This window comes from Salvelinus alpinus, chromosome 2, assembly GCF_045679555.1.
Source record: "Salvelinus alpinus chromosome 2, SLU_Salpinus.1, whole genome shotgun sequence".
In the NCBI taxonomy this organism is placed as follows: domain Eukaryota; kingdom Metazoa; phylum Chordata; class Actinopteri; order Salmoniformes; family Salmonidae; genus Salvelinus; species Salvelinus alpinus.
The window spans coordinates 114,791,853-114,813,975 of NC_092087.1; the positions used below are offsets into that span (position 1 = coordinate 114,791,853).

At 42.4% G+C, this 22,123-nt stretch overlaps 3 protein-coding genes across 3 annotated transcripts in view; 1 reads left to right on the forward strand and 2 right to left on the reverse strand.

The window, feature by feature from the left end:
• The window catches only part of LOC139548133 (zinc finger protein ZFP2-like), a 176,629-nt gene that overhangs the window by 62,230 nt on the left and 92,276 nt on the right, over positions 1 to 22,123 (reverse strand). The gene's annotated exons all lie outside the window — the stretch shown is intronic.
• LOC139548778 (zinc finger protein ZFP2-like) overlaps positions 1 to 22,123 on the reverse strand; it is a 497,157-nt gene that overhangs the window by 14,350 nt on the left and 460,684 nt on the right. The gene's annotated exons all lie outside the window — the stretch shown is intronic.
• On the forward strand, positions 1,785 to 19,671 carry LOC139548370 (zinc finger protein ZFP2-like). Its single transcript, XM_071358009.1, has 2 exons — positions 1,785 to 2,452; positions 16,261 to 19,671. Exons 1-2 carry the CDS (start codon positions 2,026 to 2,028, stop codon positions 17,415 to 17,417), a joined length of 1,584 nt encoding a protein of 527 aa, XP_071214110.1. The 5' UTR covers positions 1,785 to 2,025; the 3' UTR covers positions 17,418 to 19,671.

Below are 22,123 nucleotides of genomic sequence, written 5' to 3' on the forward strand. Positions count from 1 at the left end.
GAGTAGCTGCTGCCTTGGCAGGAACTAATGGAGATCCATAATAAACCCCAGGAAGAGTAGCTGCTGCCTTGGCAGGAACTAATGGGGATCCATAATAAACCCCAGGAAGAGTAGCTGCTGCCTTGGCAGGAACTAATGGGGATCCATAATAAATACAAATACTTGTATCAATATATTTGTCTCTCTTTTCTCTCAGATTCGAAAATGCTAATTAGCATCAAAGTAGACGACATGCAAGACTACAAATCCCAGCATGCTCCTGCATGTCATCTCTAGCTGACACCTTTCACAGAACAGTTCACAGAATTGTCCATTGAAATAAATGTTGACAATTTGATCATTGCTACATTAAGGCCTGATTGGTGGAGTGCTGCAGAGATGGTTGTCCTTCTGGAAGGTTCTCCCATCTCCACAGAGGAACTCTGGAGCTCTGTCAGAGTGAACATCGGGTTCTTGTTCACCTCCCTGACCAAGGCCCTTCTCCCCCGATTTCTCAGTTTGGCCGGGCGACCATCTCTGGGAAGAGTCTTGGTGGTTCCAAACTTCTTCCATTTAAGAATGATGGAGGCCACTGTGTTCTTGGGGACCTTCAATGCTGCATACATTTTTTGGTACCTTTCCCCAGATCTGTGCCTCGACACAGTCCTGTCTCAGAGCTCTATGGACAATTCCTTTGACCTCATGGCTTGGTTTTTGCTCTGACATGCACTGTGAACTGTGGGACCTTATATAGACAGGTCTGTGCCTTTCCAAATCATCTCCAATCAATTGAATTTACCACAGGTGGACTCCAATCAAGTTGTAGAAACATCTCAAGGATGATCAATGGAATCAGGATGCATCTGAGCTCAATTTCGAGTCTCATAGTAAAGGGTCTGAATACTTAAATAGATTTGCAAAAATGTGAAAAAAATGTTTTTGGTTTGTCATTATGGGGTATTGTGATGTCATTATGGGGTATTGTGTGTAGATTGATGAGGGGAAAAATATTCAATTTTAGAACAAGGCTGTAATGTAACTGAATGTGGAAAAAGTGAAGGGGTCTGAATACTTAACGAATGCACTGTATACCTCTGGCAGAGTTTTCTACCATTGGCAGTTTTGTACACAGTCACGTGATACGTGGTATAGAAATGTCCAATCATAGGAGAGTACATGGGAGGCACTATACTGTGTGTCTGCAGGTGTCTATCTGGTCAAAACCACTGATACAGGTGCCCCTCTACCCTCTGGTGGGATGAATCATGTCTACAGAGAAACCTAGATTCAAATACTTAGATGTGTGTGTATTGGGTATATGTTGTGAAATTGTTAGATATTACTTGTTAGATATTACTGCACTGTCGGAGCTAGAACCACAAGCATTTCACTACACCCCCAATAACATCTGCTAAACACGTGTATGTGACCAATAAAATGTGATTTGATTTTGATTTGAAATAAATGTCCTATTTATCAAAGGTGCTTTTGGCTGGGGTCAAAATGACTCCAAAGGATTTGAATTTGTTAAAAGTCCATTTTGATACAGAAACACCAAACCATGATTTAGATTTATTAACAACCATTTGATTGTGGGTGTAAAGCTTGTTTTAAATTCTCACTCATTAAACACGAATCAATCAACACATGCTTCTCTTTGAACGGCATAATATAATATTACACTTTTATGAAATAAATGAAAAAATCCTCAACTGCGTTGCCCACTCCAGTCAGCAGATGGCGATGTGCGTCTTTTAGGTTCAGGCGACGCTGCCAGTGTGACGTATAATCTAGTGGACGGGACGCTTCTTCAACGACAACAGCTAGTCAGACACCTCCGTAGCTTTCTAGCAAACACAGCTACAACATTCACGCGCTTTACACTGTTTTGGTGTATATTAGTCGCTGTGTATTAAACAAACTTCTGTCGTATGTACTTGTTGGCCCATTTAATTATATATTTACGTTGTTTGTCAGCTAGCTGGTTTGCTAAGTTAGCTTAGAACTAGGCTAGTCGCTAATGCTAACTAGCTAACATCTCCGACCATGAGTTCACTAAGCTACTCTCCTCCTGCTAAAGAAGAGGGGGACTGCTGGACGGAGAAAGAAGCTTTCGTGAAAGAGGAGGACGAAGAGGAAGCTGTTTCAATACAAAAACAAGTAGAGGGTGAGGCTGTTACCGTGAAAGAAGAAGAGAAAGACGTTTCAGTGAAAGAAGAGGAAGACGCGTTCAGAGTGAAAGAGGAGGAGGGTGTTACAGTAAAAGAAGAGGAGGAAGAGAAAGAGAAAGACGTTACAGTGAAAGAAGAGGAAGACGCGTTCAGAGTGAAAGAGGAGGAGGTTGTTACAGTAAAAGAGGAGGAAGTTACAGTAAAAGGAGAGGAGGATGCAGTTTTTGGAGTGAAAGGGGAGGAGGGGGAGATGACTGTCACATTGGAGGAAGAAGAGGAGGTTGGAGATCTGTTTAACACCAGTAAGTACCGTCTCTGCAGTCGTTGAACCAATATACAGTAAAGGGGTTCTACACTTTAATGTTGTTCTGTAGAAATGGCTGAAGCTACACTGTAACGTGTAGAACATCAAGAGTGGACCATCAACAAAACGTTAACAATTGATCAAATGCATCCAATGACAATGCCTGAAATACTGTAGTCCTCAATATCTCCTATTAGATTAGCCCAATATGTAGTCTTAAAGGGGCAATCAGCAGTTGTTACATCCATTTTGGGACGTATACATTAATGATATGTACCCATTGTTTCTTGAAGAATTCACTTATAAATGCCTCATGATTTTAGTTCAACTGTTGTACCCCATCAGAACCCAAAATATGAGCTTTTTTTACTCCAATGTTTGTCAGTAAATATAAACAAACACTGTATATCCCCAAAACATGGTTAAAACTAGAATGTTGATATCATGGATGGTTGCATTTCTCCAGCCCCATCCCTCAGCTTTTTACCGAAACAGGCAGGGAGTACGCTTTGTTATTGTTTCTACTGCTGATTGCTGTCCCCGTTACTCCATAATTTCACATAATACTTTCATATCACATCAAAATAGGTAACCAGTCGCGACGCCCCAAACTGTAAACCGAATTCATTTTTCCTTCCTAAGCGCTTCTTTTTCTTCTTTGGACTTTATATGGCGGTTGGAAACCAACTTTAAGATGTATTACCACCATCAACTGGACTGGAGTGTGGACCTCAGTTCATCTTTTAATCACCCACGTGGGTATATACCAAGACAGTCATGAAGAGGGCACAACGAAACCTTTTCCCCCTCAGGAGACTGAAAAGATTTGGCAGGGGTCCCCAGATCTTCAAAAGGTAATACAGCTGCACCATCGAGAGCATCCTGACTGGACGCATCACCGCCTGGTATGGCAACTGCTCGGCATCTGACCATAAGGCGCTACAGAGGGTAGTGCGAACAGCCCAGTACATCACTGTGGCCAAGCTTCCTGCCATCCAGGACCTATATAATAGGCGATGTCAGAGGAAAGCCCACAAAAGTGTCAGGGACTCCAGTCACCCAAGTTATAGACTGTTTTCTCTGCTAACGCACGGCAAGTGGTACCACAGCACCAAGTCTAGGTCCAAAAAGCCACCTCAACAGCTTCTACCCCCAAGCCATAAGACTGCTGAACAATTCATAAAATCGCCACCAGGCTGTCTGTTACCACAGAAGGGTTCCGTTTGTCCCCTCCCCAGAGGTGTCTCATTATTGGGATTCATTGCTGATTCTTACCTGTAGCTCACTATGAGGTGTCTAGTGATACAGGTTAAGGGCCCTGTTGGAGATTGGTGATTGGTAGCGGAGTCGAGGGAACAAGCAGGGTTGGACAGGGCCATGTTATTATCCCACACACAGTCTCTGTGGTTCATATGAACCCCATTCCTGGGAATTAGATTTGATTACAAATCGCCCCTGTCTGTTACCACAGAAGGGTTCCGTCTGTCCCATTCCCAGCTAGGTTACGAGGCGCTTTGTCACCAGTACTTATGACTGGTTGATAGGGGAAACCTCCATGCTTATTATAGAAAAAATAATTAAGGGAAAACTATTTAGTAAACTGAAATAAAATAATAAACCTGTTTGAAAAATGAAACTATTCCAAAACTATCTTTGACTCAAACTAAAATAGCCTTAAATAATAACCAGCATGAATTATGTTCAGTTTGAATAATTTATATCTTAACTTTGGGCAAAAATATAATATTTTTTATGTGGTTTTAAAGCTTCTGAACCTGGTGGCTGGTAAATGCTGCCATGGGATGGCAATGTTTCAAATAGACCTAGCTTGTGTATCACTATCACTAGCTATCACCAGAAATACTTTAAGAAATTAGGATATTGGAAACTCCTTTCGATTCGTATTAATAGCTAAAAGAAAAGAACATTGGCATGAATTACTTGTTCTCTGTATATCGTATAGCTTTGCAATCGTGACGTTACGTACTTTCAAGGACAATAGGCATGTTTCTCGACTCATACCCGGACTTTAAAAAGGGATTTTGTGAGAATTAGCTTAGGAACTGCGTGTCACAGCATGACAATGTGAACGCGATTGGTCGACAGTCTCTTGGACGGGCGTTATATACGCTTTGACATTTTCTGGTATAGTTTTTATTTGAAAACGTTTTTGTTAACTTGCCTGCCTATTGAATTTGGAATGCACTGTACTGTTCATCTCTGAAACTCACTGAGATAATTCCTTTGATCCAGCAGTAGCAATACAGGGATATAACATCTACAGAAAAGACAGGAATGCTTATGGGGGAGGTGGTGCTGTATACAGTGCATTCTGAAAGTATTCAGACCCCTTGACTTTTTCCACATTTTGTTACTTTAAAGCCTTATTCTAAAATTGATCAAATTATTTTTTCCCCCTCTTTCATTTAGCTAATTTATTTGGCACCTGCATTTGGGGAGTTTCTCCCATCCTTCTCTCCAGATCCTCTCTAGCTCTGTCAGGTTGGATGGGGAACATCACTGCACAGCTATTTTCAGGTCTCTCCAGAGATGTTAGATCGGGCTCAAGTCCGGGCTCTGGCTGGGTCACTCAAGGACATTCAGAGACTTCTACCGAAGCCACTCCTGCGTTGCCCCCAAAATCATGTTCTTGTGTCCCCACCTAAAGTACATCTTGGTCAACCAAGAGTCGTCTGTTCTTTCTACCAAACGATTGGTTGAAATGTTATAACGTGTATTTTTCCATATATAGACACACCCCATGTGTTTTAATTAAATCAACTATATGTACTGAACTGGTCTGATGCTTTAAGCACGCTGTTTGATCTAATAATGAAGACACACAAATGACTCGGGAGCCAGAGATCAAGATAACCTAACCAGAAGAGAGAAATTCTACCGTTATGCTCCTGAAGTTTCCTGTAATGGGCTACGCCAGCGGTCGGCAACCTTTTCCATTTGGAGTGCCAAGTTATCTGACCATTTCTACCAGTTACCAGTTATGATATTCATATAAACATTTTCGTGGAACAGTTTCATTTCATTTATAGTAGTATCTCAAAATCATTGTCTGTGGTTAATCTACATTTAATCTAAATTAAAATTATACAAATCTAAAAGTGACTTTCACTGCCATTGCCAACTATGTAAAAATAGCCTACATAAAGCCAACAAATAAAAACATTGCAGCCTGCAGGTAGAAAATATCCCAAAATCACATTTGCTGCAAATGGCCTGTCTACAACGATCTTGAAACATTGTATCAGCTATCACCTGGGTCGGCCCAAAACTCGAGATAGCGAGCTTGCAACATTGTATAACATATTCTGGGCTGTTAGTTTCCCGCGCCAGTGAGTTCGGGACAGACACAGCTGTTGGCTATTTGTGCAAAGGATAAGAAGTAATTGGGTATTTTATGACATTTTCACTGGATCAGAGCATTACATTTTTCCTTTTCATGCCGAGTGGTTATTGAAAGGGTGAGAGCTGGAAATATTTTTCAAATACTTTGAGGAACTATTGTCATTTGCAATTGATTTTGATTAAACTTTGTTTATTTTCTGTTTGAGGTGAATAAAACATTACTTTGAAAAGCTCCACAACTCATTAGTGGTGGTGCGTTAAGACAATCAGAAATACCATCAGACATCCCCAAATGGGCACATTTATCAAATCAAATCAAATTTTATTTGTCACATACACATGGTTAGCAGATGTTAATGCGAGTGTAGGGAAATGCTTGTGCTTCTAGTTCCGACAATGCAGTAATAACCAACAAGTATTCTAACCTAACAATTCCACAACTACTACCTTATACATACAAGTGTAAAGGGATAAAGAATATGTACATAAAGATATATGAATGAGTGATGGTACAGAACGGCATAGGCAGGATGCAGTAGATGGTATAGAGTACAGTATATACATATGAGATGAGTAATGTAGGGTATGTAAACATAAAGTGGCATAGTTTAAAGTGGCTAGTGATACATGTATTACATAAAGATGGCAAGATGCAGTAGATGATATAGAGTACAGTATATACATATACATATGAGATGAGTAATGTAGGGTATGTAAACATTATAATTAAGTGGCATTGTTTAAAGTGGCTAGTGGTACATTTTTACATAATTCCATCAATTCCCATATTAAAGTGGCTGGAGTTGAGTCAGTATGTTGGCAGCGGCCGCTAAATGTTAGTGGTGGCTGTTTAACAGTCTGATGGCCTTGAGATAGAAGCTGTTTTTCAGTCTCTCGGTCCCTGCTTTGATGCACCTGTACTGACCTCGCCTTCTGGATGGTAGCGGGGTGAACAGGCAGTGGCTCGGGTGGTTGTTGTCCTTGATGATCTTTATGGCCTTCCTGTGACATCGGATGGTGTAGGTGTCCTGGAGGGCAGGTAGTTTGCCCCCGGTGATGCGTTGTGCAGACCGGACTACCCTCTGGAGAGCCTTACGGTTGTGGGCAGAGCAGTTGCCGTACCAGGCGGTGATACAGCCCGACAGGATGCTCTCGATTGTGCATCTGTAGAAGTTTGTGAGTGCTTTTGGTGACAAGCCGAATTTCTTCAGCCTCCTGAGGTTGAAGAGGCGCTGTTGCGCCTTCTTCACAACGCTGTCTGTGTGGGTGGACCAATTCAGTTTGTCCGTGATGTGTACACCGAGGAACTTAAAACTTTCCACCTTCTCCACTACTGTCCCGTCGATGTGGATAGGGGGGTGCTCCCTCTGCTGTTTCCTGAAGTCCACAATCATCTCCTTTGTTTTGTTGACGTTGAGTGTGAGGTTATTATCCTGACACCACACTCCGAGGGCCCTCACCTCCTCCCTGTAGGCCGTCTCGTCGTTGTTGGTAATCAAGCCTACCACTGTAGTGTCATCCGCAAACTTGATGATTGAGTTGGAGGCGTGCATGGCCACGCAGTCGTGGGTGAACAGGGAGTACAGGAGAGGGCTCAGAACGCACCCTTGTGGGGCCCCAGTGTTGAGGATCAGCGGGGTGGAGATGTTGTTACCTACCCTCACCACCTGGGGGCGGCCCGTCAGGAAGTCCAGGACCCAGTTGCACAGGGCGGGGTCGAGACCCAGGGTCTCGAGCTTGATGACGAGTTTGGAGGGTACTATGGTGTTAAATGCTGAGCTGTAGTCGATGAACAGCATTCTCACATAGGTATTCCTCTTATCCAGATGGGTTAGGGCAGTGTGCAGTGTGGTTGCGATTGCGTCGTCTGTGGACCTATTGGGTCGGTAAGCAAATTGGAGTGGGTCTAGGGTGTCCGGTAGGGTGGAGGTGATATGGTCCTTGACTAGTCTCTCAAAGCACTTCATGATGACGGAAGTGAGTGCTACGGGGCGGTAGTCGTTTAGCTCAGTTACCTTAGCTTTCTTGGGAACAGGAACAATGGTGGCCCTCTTGAAGCATGTGGGAACAGCAGACTGGGATAAGGATTGATTGAATATGTCCGTAAACACACCAGCCAGCTGGTCTGCGCATGCTCTGAGGACGCGGCTGGGAATGCCGTCTGGGCCTGCAGCCTTGCGAGGGTTAACACGGTTAAATGTTTTACTCACCTCGGCTGCAGTGAAGGAGAGCCCGCAGGTTTTGGTAGCGGGCCGTGTCAGTGGCACTGTATTGTCCTCAAAGCGAGCAAAAAACATATTTAGCCTGTCTGGGAGCAAGACATCCTGGTCCGCGACGGGGCTGGTTTTCTTTTTGTAATCCGTGATTGACTGTAGACCCTGCCACATACCTCTTGTGTCTGAGCTGTTGAATTGCGACTCTATTTTGTCTCTGTACTGGGACTTAGCTTGTTTGATTGCCTTGCGGAGAGAATAGCTACACTGTTTGTATTCGGTCATGTTTCCGGTCACCTTGCCCTGGTTAAAAGCAGTTGTTCGCGCTTTCAGTTTCACGCGAATGCTGCCGTCAATCCACGGTTTCTGGTTTGGGAATGTTTTAATCGTTGCTGTGGGTACGACATCGTCAATGCACTTTCTAATGAACTCGCTCACCGAATCAGCATATTCGTCAATGTTGTTGTTGGACGCAATGCGGAACATATTCCAATCCGCGTGATCGAAGCAGTCTTGAAGCGTGGAATCAGATTGGTCGGACCAGCGTTGAACAGACCTGAGCGCGGGAGCTTGTTGTTTTAGTTTCTGTTTGTAGGCTGGAAGCAACAAAATGGAGTCGTGGTCAGCTTTTCCGAAAGGAGGGCGGGGGAGGGCCTTATATGCGTCGCGGAAGTTAGTGTAACAATGATCCAGGGTTTTACCAGCCCTGGTAGCACAATCGATATGCTGATAGAATTTAGGGAGTTTTGTTTTCAGATTAGCCTTGTTAAAATCCCCAGCTACGATGAATGCAGCCTCAGGGTGTGTGGTTTCCAGTTTACAAAAAGATAAAGTTCGTTCAGGGCCATCGATGTGTCTGCTTGGGGGGGAATATATACGGCTGTGATTATAATCGAAGAGAATTCCCTTGGTAGATAATGCGGTCGACATTTGATTGTGAGGAATTCTAGATCCGGTGAACAGAATGACTTGAGTTCCTGTATGTTGTTATGATCACACCACGTCTCGTTGATCATAAGGCATACACCCCCGCCCCTCTTCTTACCAGAAAGATGTTTGTTTCTGTCGGCGCGATGCGTGAAGAAACCAGCTGGCTGCACCGACTCCGTTATCGTCTCTTGAGTTAGCCATGTTTCCGTGAAGCAGAGAACGTTACAATCCCTGATGTCTCTCTGGAATGTTACCCTTGCTCGGATTTCATCAACCTTATTGTCAAGAGACTGGACATTGGCGAGTAGTATGCTAGGGAGTGGAGCGCGATGTGCCCGTCTCCGAAGCCTGACCAGGAGACCGCTACGTTTGCCCCTTTTACGGCGTCGCATAGGGTCGCCGGCTGGGATCAGATCCATTGTATTGGGTGGAAGGCAAAACACTGGATCCGTTTCGGGAAAGTCATATTCCTGGTTGGAACGATGGTGAGTTGACGTTGCTCTTATATTCAGTAATTCCTCCCGACTGTATGTAATGAAACCTAAGATTACCTGGGGTACCAATGTAAGGAATAACACATAAAAAAACAAAATACTGCATATTTTCCAAGGAACGCGAAGCGAGGCGGCCATCTCTGCCGGCGCCGGAAGTTCTTCCGGCGCCTACATTTGCGCGCAGGACAGGTAGACTAGTCCTACTACTCTATGTGTAACCAGGTAGACTAGTCCTACTACTCTATGTGTAACTAGGTAGACTAGTCCTACTTCTATATGTGTAACCAGGTAGACTAGTCCTACTTCTATATGTGTAGTCAGGTAGACTAGTCCTACTTCTATATGTGTAACCAGGTAGACTAGTCCTACTTCTATATGTGTTGTCGGGTAGACTAGTCCTTCTTCTATATGTGTAACCAGGTAGACTAGTCCTACTTCTATATGTGTAACCAGGTAGACTAGTCCTACTTCTATATGTGTTGTCGGGTAGACTAGTTCTACTTCTATATGTGTAACCAGGTAGACTAGTCCTACTTCTATATGTGTAACCAGGTAGACTAGTCCTACTTCTCTATGTGTAACTAGGTAGACTAGTCCTACTTCTATATGTGTAACCAGGTAGACTAGTCCTACTTCTCTGTGTAACTAGGTAGACTAGTCCTACCTCTATATGTGTAACTAGGTAGACTAGTCCTACTTCTATATGTGTAACCAGGTAGACTAATCCTACTTCTATATGTGTAACCAGGTAGACTAGTCCTACTTCTATATGTGTAACCAGGTAGACTGGTCCTACTTCTATATTTGTAACTAGGTAGACTAGTCCTACTTCTATATTTGTAACTAGGTAGACTAGTCCTACTTCTATATGTGTAACCAGGTAGACTAGTCCTACTTCTATATGTGTAACCAGGTAGACTAGTCCTACTTCTATATGTGTAGCCAGGTAGACTAGTCCTACTTCTATATGTGTAACCAGGTAGACTAGTCCTACTACTATATGAGTAATCAGGTAGACTAGTCCTACTTCTATATGTGTAACCAGGTAGACTAGTTCTACTTCTATATGTGTAACCAGGTAGACTAGTCCTACTTCTATATGTGTAACCAGCTAGACTAGGTCTACTTATATATGTGTAACCAGGTAGACTAGTCCTACTACTCTATGTGTAACCAGGTAGACTAGTCCTACTACTCTATGTGTAACTCGGTAGACTAGTCCTACTTCTATATGTGTAACCAGGTAGACTAGTCCTACTTCTATATGTGTTGTCAGGTAGACTAGTCCTACTTCTATATGTGTAACCAGGTAGACTAGTCCTACTTCTATATGTGTTGTCGGGTAGACTAGTCCTACTTCTATATGTGTAACCAGGTAGACTAGTCCTACTTCTATATGTGTTGTCAGGTAGACTAGTCCTACTTCTATATGTGTTGTCAGGTAGACTAGTCCTACTTCTATATGTGTAACCAGGTAGACTAGTCCTACTTCTATATGTGTAACCAGGTAGACTAGTCCTACTTCTATATGTGTAACCAGGTAGACTAGTCCTACTTCTATATGTGTAACCAGGTAGACTAGTCCTACTTCTATATGTGTAACTAGGTAGACTAGTCCTACCTCTATATGTGTAACCAGGTAGACTAGTCCTACTTCTATATGTGTAACCAGGTAGACTAATCCTACTTCTATATGTGTAACCAGGTAGACTAGTCCTACTTCTATATGTGTAACCAGGTAGACTAGTCCTACTTCTCTATGTGTAACTAGGTAGACTAGTCCTACCTCTATATGTGTAACCAGGTAGACTAGTCCTACTTCTATATGTGTAACCAGGTAGACTAGTCCTACTTCTATATGTGTATCCAGGTAGACTAGTCCTACTTCTATATTTGTAACTAGGTAGACAAGTCCTACTTCTATATGTGTAACCAGGTAGACTAGTCCTACTTCTATATGTGTAACCAGGTAGACTAGTCCTACTTCTATATGTGTAGCCAGGTAGACTAGTCCTACTTCTATATGTGTAACCAGGTAGACTAGTTCTACTTCTATATGTGTAACCAGGTAGACTAGTCCTACTTCTATATGTGTAACCAGGTAGACTAGTTCTACTTCTATATGTGTAACCAGGTAGACTAGTCCTACTTCTATATGTGTAACCAGGTAGACTAGGTCTACTTCTATATGTGTAACCAGGTAGACTAGTCCTACTTCTCTATGTGTAACTAGGTAGACTAGTCCTACTTCTATATGTGTAACCAGGTAGACTAGTCCTACTTCTCTATGTGTAACTAGGTAGACTAGTCCTACCTCTATATGTGTAACTAGGTAGACTAGTCCTACTTCTATATGTGTAACCAGGTAGACTAGTCCTACTTCTATATGTGTAACCAGGTAGACTAGTCCTACTTCTCTATGTGTAACTAGGTAGACTAGTCCTACTTCTATATGTGTAACCAGGTAGACTAGTCCTACTTCTATATGTGTAACTAGGTAGACTAGTCCTACCTCTATATGTGTAACTAGGTAGACTAGTCCTACTTCTATATGTGTAACCAGGTAGACTGGTCCTACTTCTATATGTGTAACTAGGTAGACTAGTCCTACTTCTATATGTGTAACCAGGTAGACTAGTCCTACTTCTATATGTGTAACCAGGTAGACTAGTCCTACTTCTATATGTGTAGCCAGGTAGACTAGTCCTACTTCTATATGTGTAACCAGGTAGACTAGTCCTACTACTATATGAGTAATCAGGTAGACTAGTCCTACTTCTATATGTGTAACCAGGTAGACTAGTTCTACTTCTATATGTGTAACCAGGTAGACTAGTCCTACTTCTATATGTGTAACCAGGTAGACTAGGTCTACTTCTATATGTGTAACCAGGTAGACTAGTCCTACTTCTCTATGTGTAACTAGGTAGACTAGTCCTACTTCTCTATGTGTAACTAGGTAGACTAGTCCTACCTCTATATGTGTAACTAGGTAGACTAGTCCTACTTCTATATGTGTAACCAGGTAGACTAATCCTACTTCTATATGTGTAACTAGGTAGACTAGTCCTACCTCTATATGTGTAACCAGGTAGACTAGTCCTACTTCTATATGTGTAACCAGGTAGACTAGTCCTACTTCTATATGTGTAACCAGGTAGACTGGTCCTACTTCTATATTTGTAACTAGGTAGACTAGTCCTACTTCTATATGTGTAACCAGGTAGACTAGCCTCCCGGGTGGCGCAGTGGTCTAGAGCACTGCATCGCAGTGCTATGCTGCGCCACCAGAGTCTGGGTTCGCGCCCAGGCTCTGTCGCAGCCGGCCGCGACCGGGAGGTCCGTGGGGCGACGCACAATTGGCTTAGCGTCGTCCGGGTTAGGGAGGGTTTGGCCGGTAGGGATATCCTTGTCTCATCGCGCTCCAGCGACTCCTGTGGCGGGCCGGGCGCAGTGCGCGCTAACCGAGGGGGCGGGTGCACGGTGTTTCCTCCGACACATTGGTGCGGCTGGCTTCCGGGTTGGAGGCGCGCTGTGTTAAGAAGCAGTGCGGCTAGGTTGGGTTGTGCTTCGGAGGACGCATGACTTTCGACCTTCGTCTCTCCCGAGCCCGTACGGGAGTTGTAGCGATGAGACAAGATAGTAATTACTAGCGATTGGATACCACGAAAATTGGGGAGAAAAGGGGATAAAAAAAAAAAAAAAAAAAAAAAAAAAAAAAAATAACCAGGTAGACTAGTCCTACTTCTATATGTGTAACCAGGTAGACTAGTCCTACTTCTATATGTGTAGCCAGGTAGACTAGTCCTACTTCTATATGTGTAACCAGGTAGACTAGTCCTACTACTATATGAGTAATCAGGTAGACTAGTCCTACTTCTATATGTGTAACCAGGTAGACTAGTTCTACTTCTATATGTGTAACCAGGTAGACTAGTCCTACTTCTATATGTGTAACCAGGTAGACTAGTCCTACCTCTATATGTGTAACCAGGTAGACTAGTCCTACTTCTATATGTGTAACCAGGTAGACTAGTCCTACCTCTATATGTGTAACCAGGTAGACTAGTCCTACTACTATATGTGTTGTCGGGTAGACTAGTCCTACTTCTATATGTGTAACCAGGTAGACTAGTCCTACTTCTATATGTGTAGCCAGGTAGACTAGTCCTACTTCTATATGTGTAACCAGGTAGACTAGTCCTACTTCTATATGTGTAACCAGGTAGACTATTCCTACTTCTATATGTGTAACCAGGTAGACTAGTCCTACTTCTATATGTGTAACCAGGTAGACTAGTCCTACTACTATATGGGTAATCAGGTGTGCATCCTTACTCAACATTGACAGGAGTGTTTCAAACAAAAGACAATGAATACATTTACAAAACTGACGCATCTTGCAGGGTCAGGTCTGGGTGGTCTGCCAGGGGCCGTTTCATTTAGTATCCGTTTTGGTCGGCATGGGGAATGATTGGATTTCCCCATAGTATGTTGTACCGAAATCGACTGAAAGGGAGTGTACCTTTATGACTATAATTACTGTTCCCTGAAGGAGGGAAACGAGGTACAACACCTGTTTGTCCCCGCCCCTTCCTGGGTTGGTGAAGAGCGGTATTAAATTGAATATGACCTAAGGCTCGTATTTCTGTGTTTATTATAATTAAGTCTATGATTTGATATTTGATAGAGCAGTCTGACTGAGCGGTGGTAGGCAGCAGCAGGCTCGTAAGCATTCATTCAAACAGCACTTTCCTGCGTTTGCCAGCAGCTCTTCGCAATTCTTGAAGCACAGTTCTGTTCATGACTTCAAGCCTATCAACTCCCAAGATTAGGCTGGCAATACTATAGTGCCTATGAGAACATTCGGGGTGGCAGGGTAGCCTAGTGGTTAGAGCGTTGGACGAGTAACCGAAAGGTTGCAAGTTCAAATCCCCAAGCTGACAAGGTACAAATCTGTCGTTCTACCCCTAAACAGGCAGTTAACCCACTGTTCCTAGGCTGTCATTGAAAATACGAATTTGTTCTTAACTGACTTGCCTAGTAAAATAAAGGTACAAAAATATATTAAATAAAAATGTTAATTAAATACAAATGGTATTGAGAGAAATAGTTATATGTTAAAAGCTTTTTTTTACGTAAGTGTTTTTTTAAAGTGTTGTTGTTAGGTGAAGTTATAGGTCCTACAGTAGGTCTATGTTGTTGTTATGGGTCCTACAGTAGGTCTATGTTGTTGTTATGGTCCTACAGTAGGTCTATGTTGTTGTTATGGGTCCTACAGTAGGTCTATGTTGTTGTTATGGGTCCTACAGTAGGTCTATGTTGTTGTTATGGGTCCTACAGTAGGTCTATTTTGTTGTTATGGGTCCTACAGTAGGTCTATTTTGTTGTTATGGGTCCTACAGTAGGTCTATGTTGTTGTTATGGGTCCTACAGTAGGTCTATGTTGTTGTTATGGGTCCTACAGTAGGTCTATGTTGTTGTTATGGGTCCTACAGTAGGTCTATCTTGTTGTTAGGTGAAGTTATGGGTCCTACAGTAGGTCTATCTTGTTGTTAGGTGAAGTTATGGGTCCTACAGTAGGTCTATGTTGTTGTTAGGTGAAATTATGGGTCCTACAGTAGGTCTATGTTGTTGTTAGGTGAAGTTATGTGTCCTACAGTAGGTCTATGTTGTTGTTAGGTGAAGTTATGGGTCCTACAGTAGGTCTATGTTGTTATCAGGTGAAGTTATGTGTCCTACAGTAGGTCTATGTTGTTGTTAGGTGAAGTTATGGGTCCTACAGTAGGTCTATGTTGTTAGTTATGGGTCCTACGGTAGGTTATCTTGTTGTTAGGTGAAGTTATGGGTCCTACAGTAGGTCTATCTTGTTGTTAGGTGAAGTTATGGGTCCTACAGTAGGTCTATGTTGTTGTTAGGTGAAGTTATGGTCCTACAGTAGGTCTATGTTGTTGTTAGGTGAAGTTATGGTCCTACAGTAGGTCTATGTTGTTGTTAGGTGAAGTTATGGGTCCTACAGTAGGTCTATGTTGTTGTTAGGTGAAGTTATGGGTTCTACAGTAGGTCTATGTTGTTGTTAGGTGAAGTTATGGGTTCTACAGTAGGTCTATGTTATTGTTAGGTGAAGTTGTGGGCCAATTTGTTAAACACTTAATGTACAAACCCTCAGTTTCACGCTGATGGCAAAGCTAGCTAAAGAGCATTTTACTGGTTGAAGTGTTTTATAAGTATAAAGCAGTTGATTTGCGACAATAACACAAACATATTAAGCAGGAGATTCAAACGAGCGTAACAGTTATAATCCAATAGTAATGTGAAATGCACTCATAAACAACCTGGAAATGGAGGCTATTGTTGCTGTCAGCCTATGAGAACTCCCCTGAGTTTTCCCACACGGTGGTGAATTAGTGAATAGACACAGAGCTTAATGTGAGTTTCCTTGAGTAGCACTCCTGATCTTGCGCTGTAATATTCAGAATACATTGTGGAAAACTAAAATCTTTGTTCACCATTTTTGTTCCAGACAGATATACTACATCCATAACTAGTGGTTTCCTCATTACCAGATATACTACACCCATAACTAGTGGTTTCCTCATTACCAGATATACTACATCCATAACTAGTGGTTTCCTCATTACCAGATATACTACATCCATAACTAGTGGTTTCCTCATTAGGTTTGACTGTCTTAAGACAATTGTAAAGTAATTTAACAGACCTCTGGGCATCACCTTTTACCTCAAATAAACAGTGGATTTCTACTGTTGTGGGCCTTTAACCGTCTGACTTTGTTGTTCACACAGGAGAGATACGGGACTATCGTGGATCATCTGGGGAGCCTCAACAACAACATGATGCTGAAGAGGCAGAGAAGAGTCTCTCCACATCAGAACACCTCAAGAAACACCAGTGGAGACCCACAGGGAAGAAATCTCACCGCTGCTCTGACTGTGGGAAGAGATTCACCTCATCAGGCATTAAAATTCATCAGAGAATCCACACAGGAGAGAAATCTTTTAGCTGTGGTCAATGTGGAAAGAGTTTTTCAACATCTGGCTCTCTGACTCTGCACCAGAGAACACACACAGGAGAGAAATCTTATAGCTGTGGTCAATGTGGGAAGAGTTTTGGTCAATCTTGCCATCTGGTATCACACCAGAGAACACACACAGGAGAGAAATCTTATAGTTGTGGTCAATGTGGAAAGAGTTTTTCAACATCTGGCTCTCTGACTCTGCACCAGAGAACACACACAGGAGAGAAACCTTATAGCTGTGGTCAATGTGGGAAGAGTTTTGGTCAATCTTGCCATCTGGTATCACACCAGAGAACACACACAGGAGAGAAACCTTATAGCTGTGATCAATGTGGGAAGAGTTTTACTAGATCTGGCCATCTGACTGTACACCAGAGAATACACACAGGAGAGAAACCTTACAGCTGTGATCAATGTGGGAAGAGTTTTGCTGCATCTATAACTCTGACTCAACACCAGAGAACACACACAGGAGAGAAACCATATAGCTGTGATCAATGTGCGAAGAGTTTTATTCAATCTGGACATCTGACAGTGCACCAGAGAATACACACAGGAGAGAAACCTTACAGCTGTGATCAATGTGGGAAGAGTTTTGCTGCATCTATAACTCTGACTCGACACCAGAGAACACACACAGGAGAGAAATCTTATAGCTGTGGTCAATGTGGGAAGAGTTTTTCTTCTTCTAGCTGTCTAACTATACACCATAGAACACACACAGGAGAGAAACCTTATAGCTGTGATCAATGTGGGAAGAGTTTTAGGCAATCTGGAGATCTGACAGTGCACCAGAGAACACACACAGGAGAGAAACCGTTTAGCTGTGATCAATGTGGGAAGAGTTTTGTTCGATCTGGCCATCTGACAGTACACCAGAGAACACACACAGGAGAGAAACGTCTTAGCTGTGACCAGAGATAATCTGATAAAAGATCTCTGATCAAATATCAGAACATTTATATATGAAGGAGTTGTTTCATGATATCAATGAATTAATGTCACAATGTAGAATGTTTTAACATTGTAGTAGGAGTATTTTAATGTCTCAATGTAGAATGTTTTAATATATAGTATATTAATATACTCTGCAGTAATTCAGTCAGAATGTCACAAAGTAGAACCCTAAACGTTTGCCCCCTTATCAATTGGTTTCAACATGATATGGATATTAGGCTCATTGGGGGAAATCCAGGCTCTGAATTGAAAGAGTACTATTTATGTGATTCAACACAAAGTGACTAACAAAAAAAGAGTTGTCCTCTAACCAGTGATGTACACATTATTCCCAGAATCAACTGATTTCAACATAATATCGATGAGTTAAGACAAATAAGTGTTGTGTTCCTTTGTTTAGCGACCCCTAAATTTAAATGCATCACTCCAATATGTAGCTGACTGTCTTCTGCAGGTTGTCCTCTAACCAGTGAGCTAAAATATATCTCCCATTTCCATGTTTTTCTTTTGTTGTTAGTTTCAACAGTACGAACAACCTGATTTCCCCCCTAATCGATATCAGTGATTTATTGCTACTTGTCAAAACAACAGTGTTTTTGGTGCTTGTGCAGTTTATAAGGAGCTTGTTTTAAAAAAAGATAATTATTGTGGCAGATGTTTGTGTATATACCACATGTTAGGTTTTCAATTTATCCCAAACTGTTTCTGCATATTGGTTATTGATTTGGACTTGTTAAAACTGTGTTTTGACATTGGGCTATCCCAACTAGCAAAATGTAATTGAAAAGCCGTTGAAAATAATACTATGCAATCAAATATTTCATATTTACATTTCATGTAACATTTAGTAATGAAAATTATTCATGCAATCAACTGACAGTTTTTTGGGTACAATTATATTGACATTGTTGCCCTGTTTTTAGAATATCAGGGTTCATTTTCACATGTGCCAAACGTAATGTACTAGAGCATGACATTGGGTACTGGGCCCCGATCCAACAACATGCCTATCTAGTGAACCCTGAAAAGAGAGAGAAGCTCTGCAGTGAGGTGGAAAGTTACTACGGATATTGCAGGAGTTTCCTCTTGAAATCAGACATGTCCGTGGTGAGAACAACCTGGTTGCTGATTGTCTCAAGGGGGGCAGTCAAAATGTTTTGTGTTTTGCGTTTAGCCAGTGCGTTGCCATGGATCACAATTTATTTTGACTGCACGGTTTTCCGTATTGGAGATGAGTTTTGTTTGGGCTCGTTCCAAGGGGACGAGAGTTCTAGAAGCAAGTGAGTTTTAGGAAGACGAGAGTTCTAGAAGCTAGTGAGTTTTAGGAAGACGAGAGTTCTAGAAGTTATAGAAAGAAAAATCTTTGTGGGAATAATAAAAAATACATATTGTTTTCAATTGTTGTTTGCCAGTAGACAGACACCGTGTTTATATTGGTGACGGTGAAGCATTGTAGTTGATTATAATGTGAAATGGAAGTTGTTTTCTGTTGTTGGTGAGCAAACTCTTAAGGTGTTAGTTAGTCTTTGGTTTTTCCATTTATGTTTTGAGGTTGGACTTTAGCTCGTTAGCACGTTGGGAGCACTGATTGGTGTCACCTCGTTAGTCAGTATGTGTTACACCTGTGCTGGCTTGTCCATCTCGTTAGTGGGAAGGTGTTTCACCTGAGCTGGTCCAGGTTCTATTTAAGAGTGTCTGGCCCAGTGCTCCAGTTGTCTTGATAGATGTGGAGAGTCAACACCTTTAGTTGCGCCACCTTTTTGGTTTGGTTCCTGTCTTTAAGTTTGTTGTGGGTTTTTCTTTTGTTTGCCTCTTCTTGGGCATATTTAGTGGGTCTCATGGTGGGTGTCTTTTATGTCCCAGTTGTTGTTACTAGTCAACTTTCAGTGGACACCCCCATAGTGTCTTTCAGAGCCCCTCCTAAAAAACAAGCTTATATTTTGGGTTGGATATTGCATCAAATTAGTGTTTAAATCAATGGCATTTCCTTAGAATGCTCATTGGTCTTTCAGTTGTTAATCTTCTGTTTTTTTTATCCTGTTATTTTTGTGTACTAAATATTTCTGTTTATTTTCATTGTTTTCTCCTGTGAAGCCATTGTGTTGCATCCATGTCTGAAATGTGCTGTATAAATAAAGCTTGATTTGATTTTAACAAATGAACGACCAATCAACAGACTCTTGGTCCATCTTAGTATGAAAATCAGTATCAATCCCACTTTTCAAGCCTGCTGAAGGCGTGGTGGAGTGGTAAACACCACCCCCGGCTCTACCAGGGGCTTGAGGTGGTCTCCCACAACTCTGCTGGTGGAGTGGTAAACACCACCCCCGGCTCTACCAGGGGCTTGAGGTGGTCTCCCACAGCTCTGCTGGTGGAGTGGTAAACACCACACACGGCTCTACCAGGGGCTTGAGGTGGTCTCCCACAGCTCTGCTTATGTCATGTTCTGTGGCCTTGCCGTTAGTTTATTTTTCATAGCCGATCATTGAGTATCTCTACCGCTCCTGCTGTCTCTAGAGAGTTGAAAACAGCAGGTCTGGGACAGGTAGCACGTCCGGTGAACAGGTCAGGTTTCCATAGCCGCAGGCAGAACAGTTGAAACTGGAGCAGCAGCACGGCCAGGGGACAGCAAGGAGTCATCATGCCAGGTAGTCCTGAGGCATGGTCCTAGGGCTCAGGTACTCCGAGAGAGAGAAAGAAAGAGAGAATTAGAGAGAGCATACTTAAATTCACCCAGGACACCGGATAAGACAGGAGAAATAGTCCAGATATAACAGACTGACCCTAGCCCCCCGACACAAACTACTGCAGCATCAATACCAGAGGCTGAGACAAGAGGATTCAGGAGACACTGTGGCCCCATCCGGTGATACCCCCAGACAGGGCCAAACAGGCAGGATATAACTCCACCCACTTTGCCAAAGCACAGCCCCCACACCACTAGAGGGATATCTTCAACCACAAACTTACCATCCTGAGACAAGGCCGAGTATAGCCCACAAAGATCTCCACCACAGCACAACCCAAGGGGGGGCGCTAACCCAGACAGGAAGATCACGTCAGTGACTGAAACCACTCAAGTGACGCACCCCTCCTAGGGACGGCATGGAAGAGCACCAGTAAGCCAGTGACTCATATATATATATATAAATATATGGACAAGCGGCATAGACAGATACAGTAGAATAGGATAGAATACAGTATATACATATGAGATGAGTAATACATAGACTAAGATACAGTAGAATAGGATAGAATACAGTATATACATATGAGATGAGTAATACATAGACTAAGATACAGTAGAATAGAATAGAATACAGTATATACATATGAGATGAGTAATACATAGACTAAGATACAGTAGAATAGGATAGAATACAGTATATACATATGAGATGAGTAATACATAGACTAAGATACAGTAGAATAGGATAGAATACAGTATATACATATGAGATGAGTAATACATAGACTAAGATACAGTAGAATAGGATAGAATACAGTATATACATATGAGATGAGTAATACATAGACTAAGATACAGTAGAATAGGATAGAATACAGTATATACATATGAGATGAGTAATACATAGACTAAGATACAGTAGAATAGGATAGAATACAGTATATACATATGAGATGAGTAATACATAGACTAAGATACAGTAGAATAGGATAGAATACAGTATATACATATGAGATGAGTAATACATAGACTAAGATACAGTAGAATAGGATAGAATACAGTATATACATATGAGATGAGTAATACATAGACTAAGATACAGTAGAATAGGATCCATTATTACATCATTACATCAAGTGTTCCAATGGTAAAACGTTTGAGTTCATTTTGTCCATTATTACATCATTACATCAAGTGTTCCAATGGTAAAACGTTTGAGTTCATTTTGTCCTGGTCACTTTGCCTGCTGTTTATTGCCACGTTGGGATGCAACCGTTGTTTGTTGTCATTATTTAAGCATTTTTTATCATTTTACGCCCGTTTTTTCTCCCCAATGTGGATCTTGTCTCATCGCTGCAACTCCCCAATGTGGATCTTGTCTCATCGCTGCAACTCCCCAATGGGCTCAGGAGGCGAAGGTTGAGTCATGCGTCCTCTGAAACATGACCCGTCAAACCACGCTTCTTAACACCCTCCCGCTTAACCCGGAAGCCAGCTGCACCAATGTGTAGGAGGAAACACCGGGCGACGCTTGGCCAATTGTGTGCCGCCCTATGGAACTCCCGATCACGGCAGGTTGTGGTACAGCCCGGGATCGAACCCGGGTGATGCCTCTAGTGTCGCCTCTAACACTGCCATGCAGTACATTTACATTTACATTTAAGTCATTTAGCAGACGCTCTTATCCAGAGCGACTTACAAATTGGAAAGTTCATACATATTCATCCTGGTCCCCCCGTGGGGAATGAACCCACAACCCTGGCGTTGCAGGCGCCATGCTCTACCAACTGAGCCACACGGGACCAGTACCTTAGATCGCTGTGCCACTCAGGTCTATAGTGACACCTCTAACACTGTGATCTAGTACCTTAGACTGCTGCACCACTCGGGTCTATAGTGACACCTCTAACACTGTGATCTAGTACCTTAGACTGCTGCACCACTCGGGTCTATAGTGACACCTCTAACACTGTGATCTAGTACC